Source organism: Dinoponera quadriceps, unplaced genomic scaffold (assembly GCF_001313825.1).
Source record: "Dinoponera quadriceps isolate SergipeBrazil2010 unplaced genomic scaffold, ASM131382v1 scaffold386, whole genome shotgun sequence".
Lineage (NCBI taxonomy): Eukaryota > Metazoa > Arthropoda > Insecta > Hymenoptera > Formicidae > Dinoponera > Dinoponera quadriceps.
The window spans coordinates 635,124-659,100 of record NW_014554505.1 but is presented as its reverse complement, the minus strand read 5'-3'; the positions used below and the strand labels follow the sequence as shown (position 1 = coordinate 659,100).

The 23,977-nt window shown below is 44.3% G+C and overlaps 1 protein-coding gene across 5 annotated transcripts in view; it reads right to left on the bottom strand.

Moving 5' to 3' along the window:
* LOC106751594 (protein bric-a-brac 2-like) overlaps positions 1 to 23,977 on the bottom strand; it is a 55,690-nt gene that overhangs the window by 6,250 nt on the left and 25,463 nt on the right. For 2 of the 5 annotated variants that reach the window (XM_014632522.1, XM_014632524.1), the window contains exon 6: positions 12,545 to 16,823. The exons of 2 other annotated variants lie outside the window; for them this stretch is intronic. In XM_014632522.1, the coding sequence (XP_014488008.1) occupies positions 16,363 to 16,823 (461 nt within the window). In that variant the 3' untranslated portion in view covers positions 12,545 to 16,362. Of the gene's footprint in view, positions 1 to 12,544; positions 16,824 to 18,809; positions 22,544 to 23,977 lie in introns of those variants that run through there. One more of the 5 variants, XM_014632526.1, reaches the window with a different exon arrangement.

The window sequence follows — 23,977 nt, the reverse complement described above, 5'->3', positions numbered from 1 at the left end:
AAATACACATTACATTTGCTGCATTTCCATGCTGTCTGTTTACACCTTTTCATGGCATATTCACGTCCTTTCTCAGCTTGTGTTCTTTCATAGCACACAGTACATCTTCTCCTGGCAGAGCCCATGTTCAGGAGAGAACAAGTCACAGATGGTGACGGGAGGGACGACACTGCAGATATCAAAAGATTAAATTCTCAGAAAAAAGTCAATAAGTATGCAGTGAATTATATATAACTCACGTGGCGTGTAGTAAGAAACGGTTCTAGAACCGAGTGAGTTGCATATGACTCACGCATATAAAACAATTTAAAAATAACAATTTTTCATCAAATCACAAAAAAATATTTCGTTTTGAATGTTTTTACTTTATTTTCGTAATAAAACATCGTGGCTCCAGGGAAAACTATTTTTTTTTTCTAGTGTGGCAGTCAATGTGTTAATCAATCAAAGAGTGACTGTCATATTACATAGACGACGCATGCGCGAGATTTCTGTACATATGTTCTGGAACCATGTATTTCGGCCGAGTTAGCAGTCTAGTTGTTCCATAGATGTCTGTGCTTCGTTGTAACGTTCCAGACGGCACACAATATCTACAGAATATTTTTTAAATATAGATATTAAATATCTTAAACATATTTAATATCTATATTTTTAAAATATTTTATAAATGTTATATATGTTATCTGGGGTCGCCCTGTATAGGAGTCAAGCAGCGCGAGGGAATGCGAAGAGACGACAAAAAACCTTGTTCCTTCGTTGATCTCAAGTGAACTTTCTCGTGGTTGGTAAGAAAAGATCTTAAGTTAATTATCGTACGCGTGCGAACGCGCGACAAAGAGAGAGCGAGAAAGAAAGAGCCTCGTGGACGTCTCGGAAATCTGGGACGTCGTTTCTTCGTTCGTCGACGAGAGATTACTCTTTCTCGCGAGAATTTAATTTAATGACGTACTTAATTTGTTACACGAGAAATTAACACGTTGCCTCGAGAGACGCGAAAACGTGCGCGTCCCGTGTCGATTTGTTTTTCCCCGGCGGACATGTTGCGAACGGTGATATCGATTTACGCAGAAAGAGGACCGAGTTATTTCCGCCAGGTGAACTGTAATTACATCAGCGTGCATTACCGCGCGATCTATCAATGCGGCCAATCAATCTCGCAGCCTTCGCTTCCCCGCTTCTGAATCACGTGGTTCTTCGCTTCGTCGTTCGACGTTGCCCGCCGTCGGGGGTTGAACACAGATTCGACAATGGCCACGTTCAGGAAATGCAACGCTTGAATGAGCGCTCACTGTCGTCGAAATATTCCTTCAGATTCATCATGGATTTCAAAAAATATCTCGATCAAAGGCGATTATCGCTCAATGGTTGTATTCTCTGAACTCAACGATCATTTGTGATCGACTTGACGTGCACACCGAACGCTCGAAATCGCAAAGGAGACGAAGCAAACCGTGTAAATTACAATTAAGTTTGCTTCATCGCGGAAGATCGCGAAGGTCGAAGGTTTCGATGTGTCGACTAACAAAAAGAATAGTGTCGATTGACAAACAAATAAACGTACGAAGTGACTAAAGACAAGAAACGAAACTTGTCGGAAAAGAGATCTGCGACCCTCCGAGAGGAGAGCGATTGACAACTCATCAGGGATGAAAGATGTGCGATGCTGATTACGAGGCGTCCAGGCTTCTCCCGAGTCGAAATTTTGGTCCTACATTAAATCTACTTAGTTCTACATTATTTTCTAGTGGGAAACACGGAAATAACGTCTCATTTGTAGCATCGAAAGACCAAGATCGAAGACCTTAATGCAGAAATAAAATTTCGGCTCGGGCTCTGATTGCATCCGAGTGTGTCCATCAGAAATTCTTTTTATTTACATTTTACTGCGATAACATTTGAAAGCGTAGTCTTACACGATCTTTAATTAAGTTACAAGCTCACAATTATGATACCGAACGTAACGCGTACCCGAATAGAACGCAATGCTTTCATGCTACCGACAGGTGTGTCTCTCACGTTATCTACAGTTAGTTCCTAAACTCGCTGCGACTACACATATCCGCTGTCTCTTTCCTCGCGAGAGAGTGATTAACCCTTCCAGACCAAGACGGATGACTTGTTTTTCCCCTTTTTTTTTTCTTTTCCTTACTTACTCCGGGAGAAAATCGCTTTTCCGAGATCCTTGTTTGAACAGAGCGGTGGGTTTCTTCGAACAGGGAACGTCGTAATGGCAGCTTAGAGTGGAATCGCGTCTCGAAGGGTTAAGCGATCTTTTTTCTTTCCGTTTTTTTTCTCCCTTTTTCTTCGGCGGAACGCATCCTGGATTTCGTATCGCAACGCGCGATATGGTATCGGCGAATTCTACCAGGAAATTTCGCGAAAGGCCATCGCACTTTCCTCCCCGGGGAATTTCGGGATGCGCGTGTATAAAAATTTGTCGGTGGAGTCGCGTTCTCTTCGAAAACTCCGGCGAATCGATCTCGACGGATCCGAGAGACGCGGAATTTTGCGTTTTCAACTTCGATCCTCCTCCTCCGTGAGTTCTTCGGCGAATTACGACCGGCTGTCGCTTCCGGAAATTTACGGGTAGAATTCCTATCTTCACAGAGCGCGTCACGCTCACCTGTGATACCTCTATACTCTCTATGTCGGTACTAAATTCTGCAAATCGTTATATCTCTCTAAGATACACTAATTACCTGAATCTTTGCGTCAAAACTCATTAACTTCGAACACGTCTACACAGACAGAGCCGTGTGTCGTTCGGGTGTTCCCATCAGTAGTAAAGACCGAAGCTCTTTTCTCGTTCGCGCCACAAGCCGCAATTCGCGGTTTTTCTTCCTTCTCCCGGTCTCGACTTACACACACACACACACACACGCGCGCACACACATGCACACACACACACCATCGATCGTCTCATTTTTAATTCCTCGTCCGTCTTCTCGCACGGTGACGATTCACCAAATCCAACGTTCGAAGCATGTTCAAATGTCGCGAAGTCCAAGAATCCCTGATCTGTCGAAGTAGCCACGCACATATACGCGGCCACATAAATATACTCGTATATGCTTCTCGGCGGCAGCGTTGCATTAACCCATTAAGCGCCGGGAAATTAAGTTACGACTCGCTCACGAAGTCGCTCACTGTCGTTTCGGGGCTCGCGTGGAAAGCGTGGAAAGCGTAATTAATCGCGGCGACTCCCTCGTGTTCTCGTCCCACCGCGCGATCGACGCCCCGAACGGCAATTAATGGGTTAAGTGTAGCTTTCTGGACGCGATGACGGCTCCTCGTGCTACAATCAACAACTATGATTACGATTCACTTATAATAACCTACATGTAAATACTCAGGTGCGCAGGTGCGACGTCACTCTCGAAAAAACGAAACGAAATGCAGACGCACGCAGCACGCATGCACGCACGCGTGTACGTGCGTGCGTGCGTGCGCCTTACTCGGTTATTGTACTACTTGTTGCATAATACTTGAATGCGCTCGCTAAAATAAGGTATCCCCGCTTGCGAAATCGCTCCCGTGTATGCAGATTACTTACTTAATATAACAACAACAACGGTACGCGTCCGCGTGACGCTTTATATTCAGATCTGTCTTTGGATACATCTGACGCAGTTCGCGAATGCTCGAAACCAGCGCTTCTTTGAACGACCACACCGAGAACGCGAGGAATCATCAGGCCTGTTCGTTACAGCTGAACTCTGGCCGCACTAGCTTGCACTAGAGTTCTACCTTCCTCTTCTTTATACGAAGTTACAGCTATGTGTCTGTTTCTTTTTAAGTTCCGGAAGTGTTCACGCTAGTTCAGCGATAAAGAACAGGCTCATTGTGTCGAATTCAGAATTAACGTAACACGTGTGAGTACGTATATAATACGCAGGATGTCCTAAGGTACCGATGAATCAACATGTTTGCGTTAGGATTTTCAACTCCAATTACATACAAGCTCCAGAATATGAACTATTGAAGTATTGTACTATGGATTTCGGGACATCCTGTGTGTGTGTAATATACATGTCGCTTAAAAATAACTAATGACAACAAAGACAACATCTCTCGCAACTCCTTGAGATGTCTAATCCTTGAGATGTTGCAATCCTGAAGACCGTGAGAATTTCAATAGACATTTGTGAAAAAAATATGTAACTTTTGAAAACTCGATTTTCCAAAATGTTTTTCGTTATATGTGTAACGAACAAACAATATAATAATTGACATTGATTTTCCGCTCCCACATTTCGCCAACTCCATTTCTTCTTAACGCAAGAGAAGTGTACGCGACTTCTCGTCATCGGGGAAACGCTGCTTTCGCGCTCTCGTACAGAGACAATGTTTACACGAAGCCGGTAACAAAAGTAACGGCTACTATACCGATGCGCCGCATCGCTAGATATATTCTTGTCTATGGTAAACATCTGGAGAAGTTAATGCGTAAAATGTAAAACCAGGTATTCGTGTGTAAGGCACTGTCTATGCGCTGTCTCGACAGCTTTGAAGCTAAGGCCTGATGTACGCCTCGGGAAGTCTCGTTGAAGGCCTCGAAAGGCTCGGAAGGCTATTATTACGAATGAGTTCCTGAGAAAATGTCCAGTTTCTACACTGACAACAAGAGGCGGACGATGTGTCTTATACCCGCTGTGAAAGCTCACGTATCTCCCGACGGACTCTTTCATCCGATTTTCGACAAAGCTCGTCTCTCGGGAGACTATGTTCATGACACATCGCGACGAAGTGATTCTCCGACAATCTGCTGTGAGTACACCGGGATGAAGTGAGAAAAATCATCAAACATCACCTCGCCGAACGAGCGAGGGTTGAGGGCCTCCGAGGTGTACACCGGGCCCAAGAGTCGTTCGCAAAGAAACCTCGGCACGTGGCGTACGAAACGTGTAAACAGTGTCCGTGTAACAGTGTTTGGGAGGGGGGNGGGGGGAGGGGGGGGGGGTGGCTGCGGAGAGAGGATTACGTTGCGGAGCCCCCGGGGTATGCGTCTCGAGGAGCATAAAAAAATAACTTCGACCCGTTAGTCCTGTGTGAACGAGCGATAGAGATCTCGATAGATAGTCTAATGTCCCGTACTGTAATGACTAGAATCCTTCAAGACCGCCGATTCATTTGTCCCGAGGAGCGATTGGCCGGGCTCCGCGCGAAAATGCGAGCCTTCCCGTTCTCACCGAGAGATTCTTGCAAACGCGAGGACCCTCTTTCGAACGCGAGTTGTTCTCTTTCTCGGGCGCCAAGTTGCCCTGCGGTAAAAATCCCCAGAAAGTTCATCGGATCCTTGCGTACAAAGACAAAAACAGTGTTTTATTCAAGTGAACAATTATTCCACCATTCCTTGGCAAAATTTTACTTGGATCAAATAAATACTACTCGAAGAGCTATGTAAGGATAAGGATGAAAATGGAGAAAGCAATGGGATGATGAGTTAGATAAGAATTCTATTCTTTGCAATTGAATTGGCTGAACTAGCTTAAACTAATTCCATTTCCCTCTTTTCTTTTCACACGTAATCATAGTTACGTATCTGTTTCTTTTTGAATTCCGAAAGTGTGCACTAATTCAGTGGCAAAGAACAGACCTATAGTGAAAAGAAATATATATTGAAGAAGTTATAGGAAGAGAGAAAAAGTAGTTGAAGAAAAGGAAAGAGGAGGAAGATAAAGCTAAAGTTAAAGGGAAGGGTATAGGAGAAGAGAAACAAGGTATCTAAGTAAAAATTTGTTAGAAACTATTGGATAATTATTTACTTAAATTTAGCATTTTTTTCTGCGAACGTCAGGATCTACCGAGTGCGATAGCTCTCCGCAGGATATTCTGCCGTTGCGTTTACTACCCCGCAGATGCTTCTTCTCGCGCTTGGGCTGCCCGGCTCGGGTCCCCGCGTTTGCCCCGTGTTCGCCGCTCCCGGGAAGGTCCCGCAGAGTCGCGCGCGAGGTCCCGGATCGGCGGGAGTCGCTCCTCCTGTGCTCTCTTTATCTCACTGTGACGTATACGAAACGCGGATCCTTAGACGCGTGTCTCACTGGATCCGCCTCTCCGTCGGCGCGCCTAAGGCGCGCGCGAGCTCGCGCGATCCGCTAACGTTAACACAATCGCCAACTGCGTGGCAACACACTTAGCGAAGATAAATACGCGCGTATAGCAAAGCTAGACACATTGATTTTCCCGCATGAAACGCATCTCTAAGTGACCCGGCGTGACGCGCGCGTGTGCGTCGATAGAACTTCATCTTCACCTTCATACCGGGTCGAAAGAAAACGCGAGGCGTCTCCGCCCCGATCGCCAAATCAATCAATCGAAGCGCGACTATCCACTACCTTCCAGCGAGTCGTAATACAGCTTGTACCCGAGACACGCACAGCGATATCGCCGGCATCTCCGGTATTCCGGCGAGAGGAACGAAGCCGGGCGCGAGGCTCCGTACAAATATCCTCCGGCCGAGATATCGCAGCTCAAGTCGGGTACACCCTGTACAGGCAGTGCGGTGGGTGAAAAGGATCGGTTTTTGATCTTGAACGAGGCCGAATAAGAAATCGCGAAAACGCACCTAGCTAATTCTCCCGCTCGGAGTCGTTACAAAGCAGCCATCCTCGTCGACCTTCGCTAAAGTTAGTAATCGCATCACATCTCACTCTCGCTCTCGGCCTTGCCTCTCTAACTCTGTATCCCTTCCTTCTGTGCGGGACACGAATTCGAAAATTTTGGCAACATTGTTTCTTGCCCTTCTTTTTCATTCGATCCACAGCTCCGATCTCCTTCACCCACCGCTATTATACTTGTTAGGTGTAACGAGCTTGCGAACCGCCGACGATTCTGTGGATCGCGAAGTGTCTAAATGCGTTATCAACGAAGATACATAATGATCCTTTTCCTTCTCGCACGGTTATAATATATAAATATTTATAATAATAATGTGTGCTTTAATACCGCAGTAGAGAAATTCATCTTGCGTATCTTAGCCGGACTTAGATATTCGACTGAAATCAAAACACACATCCACGTTCAGACAACCACGTCGTCACTCTTTTCCCCGTTAAATTAGTCCGTTCGCGCGACAACAACCGACGACGTCCTCGTCGTCGAAAACGAGCAATTATCAAAAAGAAGGAAGGAAAAAAGAATAAACGCTGCTTCGACGCTTTGATAGTTCGGGAGGCAGAGGGGTGAGGGTGCAAGGTTAACGTTCTACGTTGCGTTTGACCAGTCGACGCGAGTCCGACTACGGGGACTTACTTTTCCACCATCTCGAGCGGTAACGCGTCTGTCCTCGGTAAACAACGGTGACTCGCGCGAACGATTCCTCCAAATCAAAGATCAACGCGCCTCTTTCAGGGAAAGCGCATCCTCCGAACGTGAACGTATTCGCTCGCACGCATCGCGAAGAAGAAATCAGCAAGCAAAGAGGCGCGTGGAGAAAGTTTTCCTCCGCGAGAGAGATTTCTCGTCCTCGAGATTTTTTATATATCTCCTTCCCTTTTTTTGTTCGTTACTCTATTCGAAAGCGGCGGTCGCGGGCGATCGTCACCTTAACGCCGTTTATAAACCGAGTTACTCGAACTTTGTCCGTTTCTACAAAAATGACACGCGCGGCGATGCCGCAATATTCTTCTTCTCTCTTTTTCTTCAATCTGAAACTAGAAAATACAAGTGTTCATGGAACAAAAATAATCGACATGTTTGAACGTTAAATTACCAGCAACCAGAACATAGATCGCTTCTTTCCGTCAACAAACGGGACAAAGTTCAATCGTTCACGACGGAATTGTTCAATGAAAAGCTCCTCGAGCTCACGACGTGGAAGAGAGAGATCCAAAAGACGGCGGAATTAAGATGACGAGCCCATCGCCGCGATCGGTCCTATAAAACGATAAACTCTCGTGCAAGCGCGAACGCACCGCGAAATACGCCTCCGCGGCAAGGCACGGCAAGAAGCGATGTCACCCGGATGCTCAATGATTGCGGCCTCGTCATTGCACATCGCGTATATCGCGGCTACGCGGTCGGCGCATGTTCTCTCTCTCTCTCTCTCTCTCTCTACGAGTCCAATTCGTTTTTCGGGCTGCGCTGCCTGTGCATCGTTCTCGGCCAAAGCATTTGGTGTTTCAGGCGCATGTGACGGCGCAGATCGGTTCTACGACTGAGAGTGGTGTGGCAGAGGATGCAGGTCGTCTGGTTGCGATGCACTTCGAGGTGCTGGGTCAGCGAAGCGAGGTGCCTGTAAACGTTTCCGCAGATTCGGCACGGAAAACGCCCCGCGCCCTGCATCAACACCTGACCGGTTGTATCGCCAACGTGCTTCCGATTGCGTCCCACCCCCCCTGCAACACATTAACACAGCCACGTGACCCGCCGGTTCCTCACAATTATCAACGGATTACAGAGGTCACAGGGGAAGAAGCTGCGGGACAGGACTCGGTGTGACGGGCAGGGAGCACGGCGAGGGGGCGAAAGGGCACGATGGTGACACGTTAACACAGGCCAGCCATTGCGAGGGGATCGTCAGTCGATTACCGAGCGAGACTTTCGGCGTCGAGGCCGCAGGAACGCGAGGACTTTAACCCTTTGCCCGCGAATGGCACTCTCTGATACAAGCCACCACTTGTCGTGAATTGGAGGGGTGAAGATATGCGCGAGGAGAAAAACAAAGGTTCCCGACCGACCGATGATCGCAATTTCGCCACCCCGCTGCCGTGGAGCAGGGATCGAAAAATTGTGATCATACAGGGAAAATATTGTAGTGAAAATTACCACAAAATTGTCTAATGCCGAATCATGCCGGAATTATTATGTGTGTCGTAATCTTTAATAATGCACAGGAAAAAAATGTTTGGTCGAATTGACGAGACAGTGAGTGGACCAAATCAAGTTTGGTTGAAAGAAACAGAATTTCTGGTTAAAAGAACCGAATTTGGGCCATAAGAACCAGAAATTCCGTTTCCGTCAACCACAATACGTTTGGTTTGTTCACTATCTGGTAAATTCAACTAAACCTTTTTTTTTCCATGCGTGCACAACGAAATATACATCGCTAAAGATTACAACACACATTATAATTATATGGCCCAACATTAGAGAATTTTGCGATAATTTTTACTACAATATTTCCTCCGTGCGCTCCGGGCTGTCGGCTACGACAGGCAAGGGGATCGGGTGAGAGATCGCTGAACCACGGATGAAAGGGTTAAAAAGTCGCGTGTCCTGAAGTCGGCCCGACGCGAGGAACGTGCGTTTCTTCACTTTTGGTCCTGGGACGACTCGTGTGGGGTCAACGTGCACTGTATTAAACCGATGTGTTAGCAGGGCGCCGGGTAGGACGCCCCCGAAGAGCGCGCGATCGACTGATGATCCTCCTCGAAGTGTGTGTGTAAAGTCTACCCCCTTCGATCGGCTCCCGGCCGAAGCTCATTTCAGGGGCCCGCTGCCGATCGAACCACGAGCGTCGTATTCGTCTCTAACATACACAGTACAACAGTTATCAGATCGTCATGCACGATACCGCTCATCTCGTTCGAACTGTCGCTCGGCTTTCGCCTTTGCTGAAGAAGCAGCGTTGGGTGCCGCGCGATCGATCGTCGTCGCGCCATTTTCTCCCGCGATCGATCGCAACGAAAGCCGAATTTCTCAGTCGCGATCAATTGTCTCCGGCTGTCTTTGTTTTTCTTACTCGTCGATTACCGACGATCGAACGGATTAACAGAATTACTCGCGGTCTAATTTCTATCGCTTTTATCCGGTTATCGTTATAATTCGACGATCATCTCCACGCGCCCAACACTGCCTGAGACATACACAAGTGCAATCAATATTGCCATAGGACACATTGTACAGTTAGCATCCTGTTATACGATACGATCGTAGATATACTGTAACAAATATGATTATACATAGTTACATCGTGAGATCACAACGAGCAGATCTCGACGTGATTGTCGTGCCGATGCTTGTTATGCTGAGCGAGCAACGGCACCGGCATAAGCGACACATATATATATATATATATATATATGTATGTATATATGTACGTATGTATGTATGTATGTATATATGTATGCAGTTAGACTCGCTTGAAATTCACAGTTGTAGCACAGATTGGCTAGATTATTACGTGAACTGTAGGTAGATAGGGTGAGCGGGTAGAGGTGAGTCGGGGTGCAATTGCTGCAACTTGGTCGCCTAGCGCTGTGTCTCATCACGTGTTGCTCCCTTGGCACGTGCGTTGCGTGAAACGACGAAAGCGCAAAAGCGATTCCATTCACTCGGCCGTGGTCGTTGTCGTCGCTGTCGCTATTGCGCGTCCCGACGCGAGCGTACGTGCAGTTTGTACTCCAAAGTGAAAAGGGAAATAAAAACCGACAAAGAAAACAGGACAAGGAACAAATCAACTTGGGACAGTTGAGGATCCAAAGCGGCGTGAATCTAGAGTATACATATAAAGAAGTATATACGCGATACACGAGGGAAACCGAAGAGGCGCTCTTTTTTTTCTCTCTTTTTTTTTTTCATGAAGGAAAGAGGAGAGAGTGTCTCACTCACGGTTGGAATATTTACGTGTGTTTCTTGTTGTTTTTTTTTCCTTTTTTTCTTTCTTTGCAACTTTATTCACACATATGTCCACTTACATTATTAGCCTGCATAAGCCAAACATAGGAGGTTACGTAATTGATATATTATTATTTCATATTATTTTTATGTATACATATATATGACTCGTCTCTTTCTTCTTTTATAAATAACGAACTAAGGGAATATCAATTCGTTCCTAAAGGACAATTAATTAATAGCGGTCTTGTACTTATCTCTTATCAATTCGTGGCAATCCGAGGAATGTGCACATTCGNTCTCTCTCTCTCTCTCTCTCTCTCTCTCTCTCTCTCTCTCTCTCTCTCTCTCTCTCGTAACAAAATAGTGTTGCCTCATGTTTTTGGTGTACGCGCAGGTGGGTGCTTGCGTGTGCATACACAACGTATCACACACGGCTATAAGCACCGTCTCATTTGACTAATTACACATACGCACACAACATATGCGTGCATGCGTATGTATGTGTATATAAATAAAACGCGGGGAGATAAATATATATGTATATAATTTTTTTTCTTTATTACACTTTTCGCGCGCGTGTGTGCACATATATTATACAAGTATGTATATAATATATATATATATATCTCTTTTTTTTCTCGAAAAAGAACTTAAAACAAGCGACACCGTAAGGTAACTTAGGTAAAAGAAAATTGTATGTAAAAACAAATAAATTAACGTTAACAGCGTCCGAACCGCGGCTCACCCGCACGCGACGCACCGTTCTGCAACGTTCAGACTAACGTGCGAATGATGCAACCACCATGGCAAACTGGTTTAATGCCACGTTAAACCGAATCTCACCGCGATCCGCGATACACAGTTCTAACGAAACACAGTTCTTTCGTGCGACAATAAAATTTCTTCGAAATGTCCCTCCTTCGGTTTACTATATGTTCCTAGTAGATTTATTAAAACAGGACGTTTTCAATTTACTGGAATTTACCTTTCAGTCGCGGAGATACCGAGTGTAACTTAAGAAAGAATTCAATGTCAGCGTTTAAAGCTCGATTTGATTTTGAACGAAGCTTCGCGAATAAAAACCCGATGTAATCTCGTTTGCCAATTTAATCTCGCGCGACACTCAATTATCGAGCACGATGAAACGTCGACGTCTTGAACAACCGCGACAGGTATCTTCGACGAGACGTCCTTTAAAGAAAAAATCGACCGTAAACTGCCGTCGAAGGTTCCACGACTGAAAGGTCGAAGATGTCCTGCGTAACTCGAAGTGAAGTTTCCTCAGGCTGACTTGGAGGAAAACGCGCTCGCCCCCGTTCGTCTCGTTGCGTTGGAGCGTGAGAGAGTGAATAATTTGCCCCGAAGAAGCATAATCTAACGTCGTACATCTACAAGTTGGAATAATTGAACTAGTTGTAATTGCACTAAGTTGCGTTCCCGTTCACAGACCAGCGTCGGTCCGTCGCAGTTACGTCTCGCTACGACTTCGTTGGCGAACACCGTTCTCGAACGAAAGAGATCATACATTGCGGGTGGGGTATAATAATCGTTCAATAAAAACGAATAGTAGCCTCTCTTTCTCTCTACGAAGAAGGATTACTTGTACTTATCGATAGTCACTGGGCGCGTCGTACGGCACGCGCTTTTCACGATATACCCGATAATTGAATCTCCCGCCGATTAAACCTATTCACGCGCGAAGTGCGAGACCGGATCTACAATAAGTGTAATAAGCTTTAAGTCCTAAGAAACTGACCAATCACGATCGATTATTCTCCTATTCGATTAAAAGTTGCATTTTTACATTCAACGCACGTACAATACTGTCCATAAGTTCATAGATATATAACTGTAAGATAGTAACCCTTTAAAATTGTTATATATATTATTATTTTTCATAGAGATAAACTATATAAATATATAAATATTTATATATATATATATATATGTATATATATGTAATAATATATTATTTTATTTTTCAAATAATCTTATGCAGTTTTACGTGATTTTTACCCATATTTGCGGACTTATGGACGGTAGTGTAATGTTTGAATCAATAAAACTGCTCGTCGTTACGCAAACGTAGCTATGTGTATGTATATTCTTGTCAAATCTTCATTATTTAAGAATTTAACGTAAAAGTCATCGCGATAACATAAGGGATGAGTGACTATCGATGAGCTCCGAGACATTATTTGAAGATGGGGCGATGTGAGAATCCTCTCTAGCGCATAATCGTGCATTGGATGTAGTCACGAAGTCGGAGCTGATTAAAAAGAAAAAAGAAATGGGAAACAAACAATAACAACAAAAATAAACAAAAGAAAGATAATAATAATAATAATAACACGCGATACTGCATACTACGGTAATTCCCCTAATTGTACACCCGTCGTGGGCTAAAACTAAGAAAAGAAAAAAATTCAATATATGCTAAATATTATATATTATTAGATATATTAAATATATTTTTTTTTGGCAAGTCTCTGAGCTTAAAAACTAGGGCACGTGAGTATGCGTAATATCATCAACGCGGATCGTGCCTCGCGATCTGCGTTCGATTTAAAAAAGAAAGAAGAAAAAGAATCCCGCGAAACATTGAAACGCGTCGACGTACGGCAACCGAGAGAATTCAACCTATCCTATACGTCGTATGCAGAAAGGCGGTGAAAACTGTCGACGCGTCCAACTAAAAGATAATCATAAATGGCACAGAACGACTAATCGTACGTTATCACGTCGCTTCTCGATCGTGGTAAAAACGGGTAGATACGGAGGCAATCGTCGATGTGATGCGTAAGATACAAAATGTAATAAAATATGTGTACGCACAAGAATTATATAAAATTAAAAATCATAACGCGAACGCACACTCAGTTGCACATGTGCCTAACCATTTCCCAGATCGAGAGTTACCAAAAATTTTCTTCCATCTGTTGCTAAACAGTCATGTATCGTGACTGTTGATCAGTCGGTTCATCTTGACGTTCCGTTTGCACTCGTAAAGAGAATTATATTCTCGTGTGTGACATATAATTAAGAGGAAAGTGATGCGATTAAAGCTAATGTGTATTTGGAAATGATTGAGGAGGATAACAATGCTGTGTAGTAAGTAATAACATCATAATAACAACTTAATAACATTGATATAATACTACTATTGATTGCTGGATTAAGAATCCAGATTAATCCCATTTTCATTATGCTAGACCCCACGTTTTATTCCTTTTCAGTCGCCGCAATAGTATTTTAATATTAAGAGTGATAAATTATAACATTGGCGTTTTTCTCTTGATTACATGTAACACATGAAAATATAATCCTCCTTACGAATGCAAACAAAACGTCAAGCTGTCAAAGTGTCACAGCTGCTCGGATGCATCGTTGCCGTCTCTCTTCGACTAAATAATAGTCTGGTGTGATTACCTAGGTTTCCGGAAAAATATTTCTAATAACTCTCGATCTGGGGAATGGCTAGTCATATATACAACCACGTGTATTGAGGCAAGCATATGGAAATGACTCGCTGCCACTTTCATCGATGAAACTGTTAAGGACGCTCGTAAAAGTGATGGGGGTGACGAATAAATCCATTGCGTCAGCAATTCTACCACGATCAAACGCCGATCGCCGGTCTTCATCCGACAGATCGATCGATCAATTGGCCCGGCGATCAAACGGAGAATTTCCCCGTCGATTTCGCATCATCACACGATTTCCCGTCGATTTCGCATCATCGTCACACGAAAAAAATGCACATTCCTCCTTACGCTATTAAGTACTGAACTGATTTGACTAGATAAAATAAATCGTTTCCGCTTTCCCTCTTCGTGTCTTTGGTTACAAAAATGTGTCTTTGTACGCGTGTACGTGTGGCTCAGTTCGTGAAGTGTGTGCGTGTATGTATTTGTGTGTGTGTGTATACGTGTATATGTGTGTGTGCTTGTACGTACATATGCGTGTCTGAGAATGATTCACGTGTCTCTTTTCTTATGTGCATATACACATATAGATACATATATATATACACATATATGTATGTGTATGAATGACTAGGGTGTGAAGTTTTTTTTTTTTCTTAAGACAGGCATAATATAATTTTTCCCCGTCGACGACTCTCCAGAGCAGGATAGATGACCCGACGCTCGACGATGCCGTTCGATCATGTCGGTCGCGATTCTTCCTCATTTTATCCATTCGGTCGTTGCGCGATCGCGTGTTTGACACGGTAAGTGATTCTTGCGCGGCCGATCGGACTGCGTCGCGGAACGATTAAACTCGAGGAACACGGAACGAAACGATTAAACTTGAGGAACACGAAACGAAAAATATGGCACGCAAGTCGTATCCCTCCGTCCGATCGCTCGATAAAATTACCTCGATATATGACACCGTTTAAATATCCTATGCATATAACTATGCATAACTCGCAATAAATATATAATATGCGCCCTGCGGTATATGCTATGCTACCTCTTAGAATTGCGATTAACAATCAACGACGACGACGTCCGCCGTTCCGCGGCAAGGACAAGGTGGAACGGCGACGAAATCTTTGGCCCGTTTTAGCGTATCTCGATCAAAACGTAAAAAAACGTCTTGTGCTCCTCCATGAGGCACTGTGTCACGGGTCTCGATCGCGACTGCGTTGTATACCAACGAAAAAGACAACAATAACAACAATTCCCCGTTCGCGATCCGTTCTCTTCCTTCGCTGGCCGACTTGCTCGCGACGCTTCCACTTGCGGCCCGTACCGTATCGCGACTGTTTCTACTCGTTCTGCGGCCGCCCGTGAGACCGTGAGACTGCTTGAACGAGAGCGCGTCGCCAAAAGCGCACGGGAAAAAATTTTATATGTTAAAAACGGTCCACTAAAATCTTTTGTTACTTTAACACGGGGATTGTGTTAAAAAGCACACAAATATTCCTCAGGTTAAAGTAACCTAAAATTTCAGTGGATCGTTCCCGACACAAAACTTTTTACTGTGCGAATAATTTCCATCGACCTCTGAATAAAAATTCGTCAATCAACCGGGACCAATTAATTAAAGATAAAACACGCGCAAGAACACCGTACTACTCTCTCGCGCTGTTTCAACATAAATTCAATATTTTATCGACATAAAAGTCTCGCGTCTTCGGCGGTGAAGGCGACGGTCTCACGAATTTCCCTTCGAGAGAATCCCGAACGCGATCGCGGCGGGCGCAACCGAGACGCGGGGATGACCGTTTGAGGGAGAGAAAAAATAAAAGTACGGTTTTAAAGTTTCGAAAAACCCCGTTTTTCCAGTTTTTCCGTGGATTTTTTTGGTTTCTTACACAATAAAAAATTTAGTGTAAATAACGATCCACTGAAATTTTTGTGTTACATTAACAAGATAAATACGCTAATTCAACATATATTTGTGTACTTTTTAACATAATCTCATGTTAAAGTGACGCAAAAATTTCAGTGAACCGATTTACACTAATCTCTGCGTATACTCTAAAAGAGTACTATGTATACTCTAAAAAAAAAAGGTAAACGCAGCAGACTTTAACACATGCGAATTTTTTTTAACGAATTTTTGTGTCCTTTAAACAGAAGCCGCAGAAATCCGCGGAAAAATTGGGAGAAAAACGGGCATATTTTCGAAACTTCAAACCTATAATTAAAAGACACGGGGCATCTTCTCCGAGACCACGTATTAATCGCGACCCGGCAACGGAGGCGACGGGAGGACGAGGATCGCCGGAGGATCTATCCTCTTTTCGCGTCGACGGGACTAGTCGTTCTTTGGCGGGCTGTCTTCGCACTAAGGAATAGGACTAGAGGTGATCCTTTCCACGCTGCTCTCCCTGATGCGTATCGTCGTGTAGGTAGTGGCTGCGTCGATGTCCGCGGGGCTGCCGGCGGCGTTCTGCTGGTCGATCGTCGCGGTTGATGGCACAGGGATCGGCGCCGGCGTCTCGACGCCGCCGGTCCCCGGCGGGTTGGCGGCGGAGGTGGCGACCGAGGCGGCGGCGGCGGCTGCGGTGGAAGCGGCGACGGCGGTGGTGGCAGCGGTGTTAGCGAAGGCGGTGATCTCGACGCCGTGGCGGTTCTTCAAGTGGCGCTTCATGTGCGTGGTGCGGCTGAGCACTTTGTGGCACACCGGGCACTGGGTCGTGCCCTTGTGCATATTCATGTGTTTATACATCGAGTCCCGATTCCAAAACGCTTTACCGCAGAGTTTGCACGAGTGCGACGGCTGTCCGATGATCACCGTGCGTGCATCTAAATCAGACACAAACGTTTCTACATGCCGCAGCAGCAGCAGCGCGCGCGCGCCGCTGCGCCCTGGTTGTTTTCTCTCGCGCTTTTGCTCTCTTATCTCTCGAGGGAGCCTACGTGTGTACATATATGTGTACGCATATGTACAGAAGGATTTGTTTTTTGCCTTTTTTCCGTTTTTCTCCGTGTGCTTGTTACTTGCCTTTTTTTTTTTATTTGCCTTTTGGTGCGCGACGCACCACCGAATTGGTTCGCGACTGCACGAATGCCGATCGGGCTCGGCGAGAGAGCGGCCCGGCGATCCGCGACGGGACGCATTTCTCGTCTCTCGTCGATTTCGCGCGACTACGCGGTGTTATTTCCCAATGAGGAGTCTTCCTTGTGCGGATTAATTAAAATTAATTAATCGACTATTTGGTTGCATTTTCGCGAGCGTACAGCACTGTGAATATACGCTTGTGCGTGTATACGTGTGTGTGTGTGCGTGTGTGTGTGTGTGGGTGTGTGACTGAAATTTGAAGGAGTGTAACTGATAAAAAGAGATCTCGGATACTCTTTGTGGGATCTCTAGGTACTGACGAATGCGTGAATTTCGTGAATCCGTGTTATCATGCTTAATCGTTAATTAATTAATGCAGTAAAGAGAGCAACTGCATTAATACTGCTTTCGGACTTTTTGAGAACCGACGATTACGATATTTTACAGTCGTTACATATACACCGTAGCGTGAGCACGGCAAACTCGTCTCGTCGTGGATCGCGGTGCGCGAGTACAAAGGTGTCTTCGATGTTAAAAAGAGAAAAGAGCATGTGGACGTCGAGAAAAATCGCACATAAGTAGCGAGCTACTTCATTACACTCATGGAACAAATCTCGTCTCACTCTCATTTCTCTATCTACTTTTCCACTCACTCACTCGGGTCCGAAGTGAACAACACGAGTAGCAACAGCAATCAAAAAAGGATGAAACAAAATAAAATGAGAAAAAAAATACAACGCACACGTAAAAGTTGCAAACAAGTAGAAGGAAGGAAGAAAGAGAGAAAAATATATAGAAAGAAAGAAAAAGAGAGAGAAAGAGACATCAATCACGAGAAAAATATGACAACATACATGATATTATGTAATATTACTCTCGGAGCAGCCATGCTACTGCGAACTGTGGATACGACGGCATAACGAATAACAGCAAAGTAATAGACGTGAAAAATTTCCAAATGAAATCGAAAGAACAGAGTGTACATGTACAAAAAATATTCAATATTCATGCACAACGTGGTCGGGACGGAACCTAGTTCGATCGAATTGATTGCGAGCCTATCTCGGGCTCAGAAGTTCATGGCCTCGACATTTGCTGCCAATCGCATGTTATGTGCAGTGAACCGACAATCATGTATATTCCTTTCGATCGCACACCATTAATCGGATGTGGGTCGCATGCGCGACTCCAGCCTAATACCTGCAGGGAGACCTGTGTGGTACGTCATGCGCGACAAGTCGATGACTCGTGGAACCGTTGTCACCTGCACGTCGCTCGACGCAAGTTTCGAGCCGACGTACCGATCACGTATATGGGAGTATCTTCTCGTTACGTTCCTCAACGAGGCGAAACTTCGTTACGACGAGATTCCGAAATTTCGAGACCACCCCGAGATTCTTCCTCTTCTTCTTCCTCCTCTTCCTCCTCCTCCGAGAAAGAGAGAGAGAGAGAGAGAGAGAAAGACAGAATATCTCACGCAGCGAAATCTTTCCGTTCGGATTTCGTCCCATCGCGTCCAATGAACAAGCGCGCTGCCGCTTTACGATTTGCAGACGACCGGTCGTAGGAAATCCCGCGAACGGGAGGACGTGAAAATCATTTTTCATCGCGTTTTATGGGACATTCGTTATGTCGTAATATGATCGCATCGTCGGTCGAAGGGTTCGCAGAAGATCCATACAGCGAAAACTGAACGTGCACGCTCTCGGCCCCAAAGACACACATCCGTGCTATTTCCACATGATGGCTTTATTTCCAGAATGCAAAGTACAACAGAAACGATTCGTCCGGCGTTTCGTGTGTGTCTGTGTACGTGTTACATGTCCTACAACTACATTCGGTAATTTGCGCATAACACGATACAGATTGCGGCAGGAATCTGCAGTACAGCGAGTGAATGAGACTTTCTGCCTCAGAGACACTGCCAATCACTTACTCGAGAAAGTAAATTATTTATTTATTCATTTAGTTATAAATCAAGTTGCATGCGAACGATTCGATTTCGGTAGAATTTACGAAGGTAATTGGGCAGGAGATAAATAATACATTCGCGAGAGAAACAGTGATTCCGTGTCGAGCTATGCATATTAAAAACAATCGCCTCCGCGTCGAAGTATCTTGATGCAAAATTATCTCCGCAATAAAATATACGTTATAATACAAACTAACTATATATATATATATATATATATATAGTATACATTATATATATATATATATATATTTGTGTGTAAAAAAACAACACAATATTGGAAGATCTTCTCGTAAAAACGAGAAACTTTACGGATCTTACGACAGAAAGAGATAGATAGATAGATAGATAGAGATAGAGAAAGATAGAGAGAAAGAGAAAGAGGAGAAAGAGGAGGAAAGGAAAGAGAGAGAAAGAGGGAAAATACCGTGAAACCGCGACCGGAAGATCCGTGACATATTTGACTTCGTCGATTGTCTCGAAAGGTCAATGTCGCAAATGAAACCCTGTACAACGAAGAAGGTCTGCTTCATATCAATGTTACTGCCGCTCTTTATAAGTTTCTGCCGACGAGCGAGTCACATCGATTAAATATATGATAACGAGACGATCGAACTGATCGCGACGAAAATGTAATATCTAAATGACACAACTTTACATCTATATACACGACGTCGACGCGTAATTGCACCTTTCTGGATTATACATTAATTACTTATATTACATATTAAATATATGTAATACATGATACATACACGATATGTATTATAATGTGCCATTGTCAACAAGAAGAAGTATTTTTCTTCTTTTTAACAATGTATATCATATGTCACATATTGTAATACATATCAATATATACATACATATATATTAGATACATGTAATATGTATATGTATTTTATATATATATATATAAGACGTCGTATATATCTCTTCTTTCTTATGCCATTTAGGGGGAAACTGCCGCCGCGAGAGAAATCGCTTATTCGTTAATTGACGGGGCTTCAGACGGCGACAGGTTTCCGTTAAATAACGTTCTCACGGATACACGCGACGTTCCGCGTTTTCCGCCTAGTACCGACGTGTAATCGACAATCGTGGACCTCTTTGTCGCGCGTCGAGTCGAGATCGCATTGCACGTAAATCGTAAGTAGAACTTAACACGATCAGTCTAGTAGTCGGGGCAGGATTACGATGTTCCTACGACATCTAGGTGCCGCGACAGAAATGTAACATCTATAAACGACGCAACTTTACACCTATGTACACGACATCGACGCGCAGTTTTGCATTCCCGCGAATTATACATAATTACATGTAAGAGAGAGATACAAGACGTCGGATAGATCTTTCTTTTCTTTCTTCCTTTTGCACATCGTTTAAGAAGGAGTTACCGCCCGAAAGAAATCGCGAAAGAATCGTCAACGTTAATTGACGTCGCTCGCTAATTGACGAGGCTTCGAACGGCGATCTATCGTCGTCTATCACCTGACACTTCAATGGAAACATTCGGACTTCAATGGAAGTTTCTGATTTCGTCAAGCAGTGGTGTAAATTGTCATGCGGATCTTTGTGTTGCGCGTCGAATCGAGATCGCGTTCTGCGCGAACGGTAAGTGAAACTTAACACGATCAGTCTAGTCGGAGCTGGATACATTTCTACAACATCTAGGTAGCACACGCGCATGCATCTCAAGAATTTGTCTCGTGTTTGCGAGAATTCTGCAAGAAGAATCCAGTTTTAAATTGATTCCGTTTTATCGAACGCGAAATGGACGCGGATGAAAACCGGATCTTTGCTATTTATATTACGTTTACGTTGCTAATTGTCCGCGAATACCGGTCTTTCCTGAGAGACAGGATTCTGCAAAAAGGATTGATTATACGTATCGACATTAAAGTATTCAGTCGTTATACTTATGCGTTGAAACGATCACGACGAGAGTGAAGAAACGGTGTGCGACGCTGCGAGTATGGAGATACGCGAGAGCGAATCCTCGGTAAAATGGTTGAAAGGACGAAACTGGTGATGGTTCGTCGTTGTGAGGAAATAAACGAGTTATAAGTCGAGGCGATCCACGATGTTAAGGGCCAAAAGGCGAATAATAGATATCTAGAACTTTACGATCGCACTGTCACGCACAACGTTCTCAACCGCTTAAGAATTCATAACTCAAACCCCTGTCGGCCCGATAAAAGTCTACGCATCATCCGCGAAAACCCGGGCGAATCGTATCATAAGCGTACGAAGTTAAACGAAATGAACGTATACGATCCCCCCGACATCCTGCGTGATCGCGCATATCACATCGTGCTAAGTACGAACAATCAGCGAGAAGTATATATATTCAAATGCAAAATACTCCTCTGTATTGAAGAGTGAGATTGAGAATCCCGAACTGAAATTTTGCTTTTATATTAACCCTGCAAATTCTGAAGAATTTAAGGGACAGATCAATGGAGAATTTTGAGAAACGATACTGTACCAGCTATTGTCCTACCTTGATGCGTTGTTGTTGAATCTTAATGATAGATTTATTTCAGAATGATCTAATATTCGATAGATAAGCAAATAGAATATTGAGATGATTGGATATTAAATAATTCTGAAGCAAATTCCCCCCTAGAAAAGAATTCAACATAGAGAAAACGACGGTAACTAATCACTTGTACACAGAAAAAAAGTATTTGATTCAAGTAAATAGTTACTCCAATACTCCTCAGCAAATTTTTAGTTGAGTCAAGTAATATTTACTTGATCGAAATAAAATATATTTTAAGTAAGCCGTCTGAGCAAAATATCAACTTGACCCAAAAATTTGTTAAGGAATATTAGAATAATTATTTACTGGAATCTAGCATCTCTTTCCTTCTACATAACATCAGGGCAAAACAATAATAACTTGTACAATGTTACATCTCGAGATTCTTCATTGGTTCCCCCGGAATGAATTCGGATAATCATCGTAGTTCTCAAGCAAACTCGAAACAAGCGAATCCCTCGACACCCTTGGAAAAAAACCAACATCTCAGCTGCGACCCGCCGATCTCTCCAGTTTTTCGCAGACAGCGTCATCCGATCAACCGACCGACGGTCCTCCGCGGACAGTCCTCGATCGAGTTCCTCGCCTTTGACCTCGCCCTCGCGATTCGCTCACGCGCGTCCGCGACCGTTCCGACGATTACTTGACCCCGTGCACGTTCACCATATGGCAGCGCATGGTGTACTTTCGCGTGAAGACGGTACGGCAAATCGGACAGACCGTGTCGCCTCTGTGCATACTGCGATGGTGGGCTAGGGAATCGCCACGAGTGTAGGTTCGGCCGCAGACGTCGCACACCCAGCGACCGTTTTCGTCGAGGAGCAGCTTAGACCTGCGCCTGACCCCGTCGAGAGCGGGTTGTTGTAGTAGAAGTTGTTGTTGTTGTGGTTGTTGTAGTAGTTGTGGTTGTTTCGGACGCAGTTGTTTCCGGACGTAATCGTGCTCTGATTCTGCGCACACAATCCAAAGTGTTTCCCATACACACACGGTCTCTGATACTTATATATGCGATAGTTTTTTTTGCGACGCGCGCGCGAGACTTTCTTTTTTTTTTTTTGGTTCTGGGTTACTCTCGTCTGTCTGGTTTTGTTTATTTTCTTTCTCTTTTCTCTATTTTATTTTCGTTTATCTGCGGCTCGTCAGTTTCGCGGTTGCGATGATTATTGTCGTTCGATGCGGTCGCTGTCGTTTCTCTTAGAGCGGGGACGCGACAATGATAGTACCGGTAAGCACATACCGGTATCGAGAGATCCCTTGTCACGAATAGTCATCGATAAGCTTGAAAATTTTTACACATTCGGAAATGTAAAACAATATGGGAGTTAACAGATGTACAGGATTTGCGGCAGAGTGGCATGCTAAGCAACATAAACTGAATCTCGCATCGGAAATCAGATGTGACGATCTCTGAATTCCGAATATTTCGCCGAGGACATGAAACGAGGGATAAAAAATCGAAGAATGATAACAGGAGCCTCGAGAGAGAGAGAGAGAGAGAGAGAGAAAGAGAGAGAGGTTTCAACAGATTTTCAAATGTGATTCGATGTAACGGGTTTGTCGTACGGGTATGTGCTTACAGGAAATACGTACAGCTGAGAGAGAACGCGAGATCGACTCCGAATACGTTAAATTTCGATAACTGTACGTCGCATCGCGACAGAACGTACTTTTGCTTAGTGCAGATGTGTGAAAGTTTGGTCTCAGGCCGTCAGGAAGGCTTTCAAAAGAGAACAATGAGAAAGGGCGACCCATCGCTAGAAACTCGCATGAAAGATTATTGGAACTTGTGAGATTTTTTATTTCTTTATCTTCTTGTGTTTCATTTAACTCGACGATATGTGATCAACTTTGCGCGGAATCGATATATCTACATATGAGTAAATCCACCATGCTTTAATAGGTAAATTGCAAAATGCGGTCATGTTGATGACGCTGATCGGTCTTCCTGGAAACACAAAAATTTGCACGAAGGTCTCATTTGCACGGTCGTAATTAATAAATCATTAGAAACACAATTAATAAAGCCGCTCGCAACGCTCCAATTGCGAGATTGATTTTTGAATTTCGACGGGCGAATCGGGAAACCGGTTGACGCCTGAATCCCACCTCTAATTATCGTCAATTTCACCGACAAGCCGCCCCTTCATCATACATTCTCGTACTCGCCAACGCACCCTGTGTGTCGAGTATGTGTACCGTACAACGATACAACAATCGAGATTCTGTGTTAAGAGCTTGCTAACCACACATGTAAGTAGACCTATAGTCCCCAATAAGCATGTTCAGTGAAGCCTCCAGCCAGAAACGAAAAAAGGAGAGTTCTTTGGAATGTCGAAATGTCAAAAAGCTTGCCGGGTAGACTCATGCGGAGTTTCATCTCGCAG